Consider the following 8,766-nt stretch of genomic DNA (forward strand, 5'->3'; position numbering starts at 1 on the left):
TTAATTTAAATTCTCACCTAACTGGTTTTAGCTGTGGTTTGAGTACCCTGGGGGCAGGATAACAAAACCGATTAGGGAAGTTTATTTTAGAAGCTGACTTTAAGGCTTATGTGAAGATCTCTTAGAACTTTGGGGAATTTTTTAGCAGTGTTAAGATAGAAAAGTAGGGCGAAGTGTTGGTTTTTAAGGAAACGTGCCTCAGATCAAAATCTCAGGAGATTTCACTTAGTCCCCAACACAAGCCTTTCTGCAGGTTTAAGAGACTGGCAACCGTCCTAGTGACTCTTAACTGGTTGTTGTGTTACCAGGTTTTTGTATTAGAAAGATGTATAGATAGAAGGTCTTTTGTTTACACCTGTGCAGGCAGTCGGAGTCCGTTAGAGGGCAGAGAGGCCTTCAGCTGACATCAAGGAGTAGCCCTGACCAGAAAGCTTCAGTTGCCTCTCTGTCTTTAACGTTCTCACGTGAAGACTCAGACCGGAAATAAAAGGAGGAAAATAGAAGAGACTGCCAGGCCCAAAGGGTGGGGTGGCTTGGGGGCACAGCTGCCTTTTTAGTCTCCTGATGGGAGATGAAAGAAAAAAAGATTTTTGTTGCTCTCCTGGTGGGAGAGATACTCACGAATTCTGCGTTTCAGGGGGCGCCAGCTGCTGGCTGGCACGGAGTTCGGAGGCTCTCATGTTGGGCACCAGCTGTGGGTGCACGGGGATTTCGGAGCGCCAGCTGCTGGCGTGGCGCCGGTCTCTTGCGCGCCGCTGGAGCGGGTCTCTGGCTCTCCGCGGCTACTGGACGCTGGCGCCTCTTGGGGTCACTGTCAGCTGCTGGGTGAGTTCCGTTCCAAGCTGCCGGGCACTCCCTCTGTGTACACGATCCGTTGGCCACCGGATCTCGAGGGGAGGTGCAGGAACGGTGAAAGCAGGATCTTCGCGAGTGGTTGCTGACAAAGGGACAGCCCCCTCCGGGGAGATTGTATCACAGGCTGGTTCCGGGCGCATTGAGACTCAGGATTCAGTGATACAGCTTCACACAAGTGATACAGCTCCGTGATACAGCTCCGATTTATTAGGGGGAAACCAGGATATTTATAGTGTGGAGGCAGTAGCAAAAGCTTTAGTTGATAGGTGCTTTGTAGGATGTCTCATTTACATGTGGTGGTGGGCTTCTGTCAGGCTGTCAGACAGTGCCTGATTATCACACAGGAAAAACCTGGCAGTTTTTGTGCCGGAGGACATGTATCTGTGACAGGCACTTCAAAAGGTGAGTCAGGAAGAGAGTAGGAAGGCGCCCCGCTGAGAAGAGGAGTCTCTCCATTTGCGCTGAGCTGGCTTGCGGCCATCCGGACATGGAAAGACTACAACCCAAAACAGCAGGGGTCCCCAACAATGCCCTGCATGGGCAAGGCATGATGTTCAGGGCAACCTTATCCCATAGTTCCTGGTGCTGGCTCATGCCCAAGGAACCCCCAGCTATCTCAAGTCCAGGAAAGTTGAGGGTTCTTCAGGTCTAGGTTATGAGCTCCATGTGGCCTGAGTTAAAGTGACAGGAAGATGATGTGCTATGGCCCACAGTTACTCAGGAAGCAGAGACACCTGGTGGCTCAAGCTTCTTTCATTGGTCCCCGACTGCATGGTGTGTTGGGGCAGGGGGCCGCATCTTAGAACCTTAAAGATGGTCCCACACCTAAAATAGAGACTCTGGCCATAGGCCTGGGCATCAGCCTTCTTCAGTATCCCAAGGGAGGGTCCCAATGTGCGTCCTGAGCCCCAGTAAAGACCTAGATGGTCCCTGTGGGTGGTAGCTGTGGTCACACATAGCACACTCAGTGGAGGTGACAAGGAGGCCATGTGCCCAGGCCATCCAGTGAGCAGCCTGCTAAGGTGGTGTGAGAGTGCTGAGTGGGGATGCACTGTGCTCAGCATGAACCTACAGAGAGGAGCCTGGAGACTAAGGCTGACGCTGGATCTTGGGGTGTATAACGATGAGCATCATGGCAGCAGCATAAATAAGATGATGAGGTCATGGGGCTCTCATGTCTGCTGCTGCCCCACAGCTGGCTGCTGTCACTAGGGATGCTGGGAGAGGACAGGGCAGGTGTTGGTTGGAAGGAGGAAGAGGAAAATTTCTTTGTTTGCTAGGAGATAATCTTGGGTGCAGAATTCCTGAGGAGTCCAGGACGACAACAGCAGATTTAAGAAAGCTTTTGGCAGGGTCAGAGGGCACAAGATCCATATCCAAAAATCAGTCGAGTTAATATGTGCCAACACCAAGCAAACCGAAATTGAGTCCAAAGAGGTGTGGAGAGGAGGTGTTCCCACACAGCTCCTAACCAGTGGTGCCACAACCGTCCCCAGGAATCTTCCACTGAAACAACATCCTAGAGCAGAGTAGAGCTCAGCTCAGCCTCTCTTCGGTGAGCATGTATGAGGGTGTGGGATGCTGTGACCTTGGCAAGCCTGGTGTCTGCATGATGCGGGGTCATTGGCTCCGGTCCCCCCTTGTTCTCTTGGGACACAGATTATGCCTCTTTCCCATGGGGCATTTAAAGTTATTCCACTGCTGTGCTGCACCCTGACTTGGTTTTGGCCTCTCTACGTCCTCTAGTCTCAGATGACCACATAGCTGTTTGCTGCTAACCAGGCTCCTTGCAATGTGGTATTGGGAGGGTGTCAGTGGGGAAGGAGGATCCCCACAGGGCCACCTGCTTCGGGGGCCTCAGGAAAGGCAGTGCTAGGACTGTGTCATGTCTGGGGTAAGCTGATGGTCTTTGCCAGGAGTGAGGAGAAGGACCAGCCTCCCTCCTAAGAGCCCAGAGCTGTTCCCAACCTACACCCTCCCCTTACCATGCTATCCAGTGTGCCGTGTCTCCTTGGGGACCCAGCTCAGCAGCCAGTTCCTCCTCACCCTGTTACGTTGTTTTGAAGTTGTTTTCTCGACTTGTGAAGGGGCTGTTGTGATAGGAAAGTAGCTTTGGGTTCCGTGAAGCACTTTGATCTGTTCAGGGAAACCACAGGAGCAGTGCATTCACATGTTCCATAGCTATGGACAGGAGTCTCTCTGCTGTCCCAGTCTTGGAGTTGGGCTCCATCTGGACCCTGAGGTCCTTTTAGTCACTCTGCCTAGCCCTATTGTGAGCCTCTTTGCACACAGCACTGTTGCAGGCTCTGGCTGCACCCTCAACACCCTGGCTAACCTTTTGATGCGCCCCCTTCCCCCAGAGTCAGCTGGAGGTTCACCAAGATGAAGGGATGGTCATCTCCCACATGGCTGTGGCTGGCGTTGGTATTTGGATTGCCTTCACCTCAGGATCCACCCTTCGCCTCTTCCACACGGAGACCCTGAAGCACCTACAGGACGTCAACATTGCTGCCCCTGTGCACAGCATGCTGCCAGGTACCACATGGGAGAGGGGAGGGTCCCACCAGCATGCTGCCAGGTACCACATGGGAGAGGGGAGGGTCCCAGAGTCACTGCCCTGTGCCCAGCATGCTGCCAGGTACCACATGGGAGAGGGGAGGGTCCCAGAGTCACTGCTCTGTGCACAGCATGCTGCCAGGTACCACATGGGAGAGGGGAGGGTCCCAGAGTCACTGCCCTGTGCACAGCATGCTGAAGAGGAGGCGGCAGCATTAGTTCAGGGAGCAGCAGGAGCAGCAGGCCACTGGTGCACATAGAGTCAGCATGCCCCAAGGCCCCATGTGTGTACATGCGACCACTGTGTGTGGTATCTGACATGAGTGTGGGCAGCATGTATGAACCTGTAACCCATATGCTGAACAACTGTTCAGCCTGGCAATGAATGTGAAGCCTGTGTGGGTGAGAATGATGGACCAGATGGAGATGCCCCAAGTGAGATGAGGCGACTCCATTTGCCCCGGATTGGCCATATTGCCAGCAGGAGTCACTGAAGGCTCTGGATAGGGAGCGGAGAGGCCACTCCAGGGTGAATTTGGAGAAGATGGCCTGCAGGAAGGGGCCTGGGTGGGTCCTGCCCTTCATGGACGTGCGCCTTCTCACAATACAGGGAGAGTTGGAGGGAAGGTGGGAATGGAGGGTACAGGAATGGGCTGGATTTGGAAAGTGAGCGAGTGGGGTGAAGTCAGGGCCCTGAGCCAGTGCCTGTAACTGACGTTCTCTGCTGGATGGTGTTCACATCATAGATTAGCAGTAGGAGATGGGATCTGGGAATGTGTGGCACCTTGTTCAGGAGGCAATGAGTTAGGTGCCTGGCATTACTCAGACCAGGTGCCTGGCAGTGCCTGTGTGTGCGTGGTCTTGTGGTCCTTTAGAGGTGGCTTTCCTCGGTGGGGTTGGTGGGGGACTCTGAGTGGGCTCATCTGTTTAGTGGAGAGGACGTCCACAGAGGAAAGGAAGGAGCTAGGGAAAGCTGCTGTCCTCTGTTCCAGCCACAGGCTGAGGCTTCTGACAGCATTCGTTTGTCCCCCGTTCTGGACAGTGCAAGTCCAAGCAAAGGCACTGGTGTGTTGGGTTCCTGGGAGGGCCTGCTTTCATGCATGGTGTTTTCTCCCGGTGTCCACACATGGCAGAGAACACCAGCTCTGCTCTCTGCCTATGAGGACACTGGTCCCAGTATGAGCCTAACCCTCAGAAGCCCCTGTGGCCTCATTTGATCCTGTCACCTCCATCAGGCCCCACCTCCTAAACCCAATGCCTACAATGTGAGAATGTACAGAGATACAGTCAGCCCATCAACGGTAACCATTTTTGATACGGTGATTTAGGGATCACAGTACAGAAAGGGTATGCACCTGTCCTGTAATAGAGGGATGAGGAGGCAGAGACAGGTCAGACGGCAGCCTCAGAGACCTGGGGGACATAGCCTGGGGCACAGTCCTTCTATAGGATTGGCTACAAATAATTGTTTGGATATTGAGGATATTTTAGTTAGGAAAATGGAGATTTTTGTACTATATGTTTATATTCAGAAAATCAAAATGGCTTCTGGCCCCCAAAGCATGTTGTTTAGGACCTAAGGGTTGTTCTTTCAAGTGCTGGCCACCGGGATGGTTGGAATCTATTATCACCCTTGGACAGAAACCAGTTCAGAGTCACTGATACAGCCACTGGGATTGTTGGAATCTATTATCACCCTTGGACAGAAACCAGTTCAGAGTCACTGATACAGCCACCACTACAGGCATGCATCTGGCCAGAGAGTGCTCTGCAGACTCTTTCTTCATGGGAAGGAACAGGAGTCAGACAGTATTATGATAAAGGTTTCTGGGGCCCAGATCCTGACCCAATGCCCTGTGGCCTTCAGGGAAGCAGCTGTGGTTGCCATGGCTCCCAGAATCCTGAGAACCAGCCACAAGAATGCATCTGGCCATGGCTCCACCATTGGAGTCCTGCTCTGCTTTGCATTCATTTGCAGTTTTGGTCAGAGGCTGGGGAAGGGAGGTGCTGGCAAGTGTGAGTGTAGTTTGTGTGTTGAATTTTTAAAATATAATCCTTGTATGTGACACAGTGAACCAAACAGCATGTACCCCAGACAGTAACGCCAACTGAACAGTCAGAGGTGGTTCTGGGACTCTCCGCCTGCTGACCCTCATGCTCCTCCTGACCCTCTATTTCCTGGGTACCGCTATGGCCTCCACATCTGCCTGAATTCAGAGGTCTCTGTGTTGTGCCTGGTCTGTCCTGTGGTAGAGAAGGCAGGATAGTGCCCAGCCTCTGAGCAGAGCTGCTGACAGCACCCCATTCCCCCAATGTCTATCCCATGCACAGAGCCACGGGCAGGGTACGTGTTCTCTCTCTCTCTCTCTCTCTCTCTCTCTCTCTCTCTCTCTCTCTTCTCTCTCTGCCATGCTGGGCAGACAGTCAGTTCTGGTTAGGGAAGCGTTGTGTGATTACTCAGCTTGGGTGTGTGGTATTCTGTAGCTGAGCCACAGGACACAGTGCAGTCTTATTTCTTTTCCGTAATACTTGCTACTCTGAGCCAGTGTTGTCCCTGCTTAGACCTCTGCAGTGTTTGCAGTTGACTAAACACTGACTTGTCCTAGCCTCCCCTCCTGAGCCAGACCCTCAGTACCAATAGATTTATAAGGATCTGTGGACTATTTTCCTAAAGCCTGCCCACCTCACCACCTCTCTTCTCCCTGGCCAGAGGGCAGTATTCTGAGTCTGTGAGTGGTACAGTTTGAATCTAATAGTGTGCCCTGAATACTGATTAGTTAAAGACTTTTTTGGCCTTTTAAGGGATGACTGGATCATGAGGGCTCTAGATTAATCCATTGATGGATTCGTAATTTGATGGTGTTGCTGTGGTAAACCAAGAAATGGAGTCTAACTAAAGAAAGTGTGTCCCTGGGGCAGGGCCTTGAAAAGATATGTTCCCCCTCTGTCCTCCTCCCCTCTTACCCACCAAACTCCCCGGCTATCAGGAGATTTGATCACAGCTCTGGAAGACAAATGAGATTGTCCTGGGTATAGCCTGTGTATCCCTCTGTAATGGATCTTGACCTAGTCCTGCGCAGGCTACCTGTCTGCTTCACATGGAATAGACAGGTTCATTTGTCCAGAGTGAAACTGGAAGGCCTGTTGTTAGACTGCACTCAGCATTGTGTGCTATGTTTAAAAAGCTCCCAGTCTAATAGCCTTGCAGCAACATCACTTCCATTCTTCAGTGTGCTAACTGGAATGTGGTACCATCCCATGGCCTGATCACATGGGAAGGCTAACTCAGAGCAAAGCTATGCCACACCAGGACCCAGGTTTTGTCTTCGATGTCCCGCAGTGGCTCCTAACATCCCTGTGTGGTACTGTGCTGATCTCCATTGCATGCTGTGGTTTAGAGCAAACGAGACCAAGAATCATTTCTTGCCTTTGTTCAGTCATGTCAGCTCAGTCCAGTGTTTGGTACCAGCGACCTCACTGTCTGGGTACTGTTGGTGCCACAGAAATACACAGTCAAGTATGGGGAAGTACCCTCTCATGCTGCTGGATTTAAACTTCAAGCAGCCCTGCAAGTAAAGACACACTGAGGTATAAACAGCAGAACTTGAAAAAGAAACGGTACCATAAGTCACATCTCATCCAAGCTGTCAGAACTTGATCAGAACTTCCTTCTCTCCAGAGGTCCCAAGGCCACCCCATGGAACATAAGAATCTGTTCCTAGCACTTGGGTCTTCTTTTTCCACTTGGAATTCAATTCTGAGACCATTTAGCAAGGCTCCTTCTGTAAACCACACCAAGCACGTGGCAGACTTGGCCTGGGAACCTGGATGCGTTTGTTAGAGCAGTCACTTGACTCTGGGAGGAACAGAGCGTGTGGCTGCAGAGTGGAAGGCCCTGACCTCCTCCGGGTCCTGAGTAGCTACGGTGTCACCACACAGATGTTTCCTGCTTTGTGCTGAGTAATCAAAGCAGGCAGTACAGGGTAACAAGGTGCTGTGTCACATTTAGCCCCTCTGTGCCCCTGCTGAGCGGATGCAGCCTCCAGAAGAGGTTGTGGCCAAATTAAATGGCCAAAAATTCCATTAAATAATTAGTGTGATTCTTCTTATAAGTGCCCAAGACTTTGTCATAAGAGAATCAGTGAGTTAAACTGGACTCCTGGTTGTATGTGAATTGGAACTCAACACAGTCACACACAGTAAGACACTTAGGTCTTATGCCTCTCCTGCCCTTCTGACAGTGACCTGGACAGCTCATGAGGAGAGCACTTGAAAACTGCTTGAAATCAGTCAGTTCCAGGTTTTTATGTAGCTTCTGAATGCTTTCAAACCACTTAGAATAGCATCTGTGGGTTTACCTGCTTCTGTCCTTTTTTGTCATCAATTTTTTAAAATTGAGAAGTAATTTCTGAGCTGGGTGTGGTAGCACACGCCTTTAACCCTTTAATCCCAGCACTGGAGAGGCAGAGACAGGCAGACGTCAATGAGATTGAGGCTAGCCTGGTCTAGTCTACTAGTCCACATAGTTCCAGGCCAGCCGAGGCTACAGGAGACCCTGTCTCAAAAACAAAACAATTCTCTGTCCCATTACCATCCCTTCGGGCCAGTGTCTCAGGGCTCACAGGACGCCTCTGGGAGGCTCTGCTTGCCATGCACCTAAGCAGTTATGATCCTCCCAGCAGCCATACAGGGTTTCTGTCTCCCACCATCCCCCTCTCCTTCCACATGCTGACTGCTCCCCTTCCAGGGTGCAGGTCCACTCTAACCCTGAACTGTGCTCTGTGCAGTCCCCTTGGACAGACCCACTTCTGGAGGGAGGGATTTCTTTGTAAAGGCGATAGAATATTTCTCAGATTCTTAGGACATTTAAGACAACATAGGTATAAAAGTGAAATCAATCTCTCTCTCTCTCTCTCTCTCCCCCCTCTCCCCCTCCCTCCCTCTCTCCACACACACACACACACACACACACACATTTTACATGTGGAGGATTCAGAAGAATGAAGGCCACAAAATGCATTTATGAATTGAAACAACTAGTGACTGTTTTGTCCCCCTTATGTGTTGATTATGAATCATTTTTAAAATTTATTTGATAACCACATGATTAGAAGAAGCATTTCATTACAGCTTTAACATATTCAATAACAATTTCCAGAGTAAAGATGCATAGCTTTCAAAACTGGCTTTAAATTTTTAGGTTCACAGTTGAATTAATACAGTTATAAAACATTGAACTCAGTATAAACCTTTTAAGACATAAATTTGAATGAGGTTTTAACCTTTAATAAATGTTTGCATATGTGTCTCTAATCTCTATGTATCTGATTATTACTAGTCACAGTCAGTTACTTT

The 8,766-nt window shown here is 50.4% G+C and overlaps 1 protein-coding gene across 2 annotated transcripts in view; it reads left to right on the plus strand.

Moving 5' to 3' along the window:
- The window catches only part of Arhgef10 (Rho guanine nucleotide exchange factor 10), a gene marked incomplete in the record, with an annotated part of 130,988 nt that overhangs the window by 115,029 nt on the left and 7,193 nt on the right, over nucleotides 1-8,766 (plus strand). For both annotated transcript variants that reach the window (XM_017797486.2, XM_017797485.2), the window contains 1 exon segment: nucleotides 3,216-3,390. In XM_017797486.2, coding sequence (XP_017652975.1) covers nucleotides 3,216-3,390 — 175 coding nt within the window.

This window comes from Nannospalax galili, unplaced genomic scaffold, assembly GCF_000622305.1.
Source record: "Nannospalax galili isolate Female #2095 unplaced genomic scaffold, S.galili_v1.0 scaffold134, whole genome shotgun sequence".
Taxonomy (NCBI): domain Eukaryota; kingdom Metazoa; phylum Chordata; class Mammalia; order Rodentia; family Spalacidae; genus Nannospalax; species Nannospalax galili.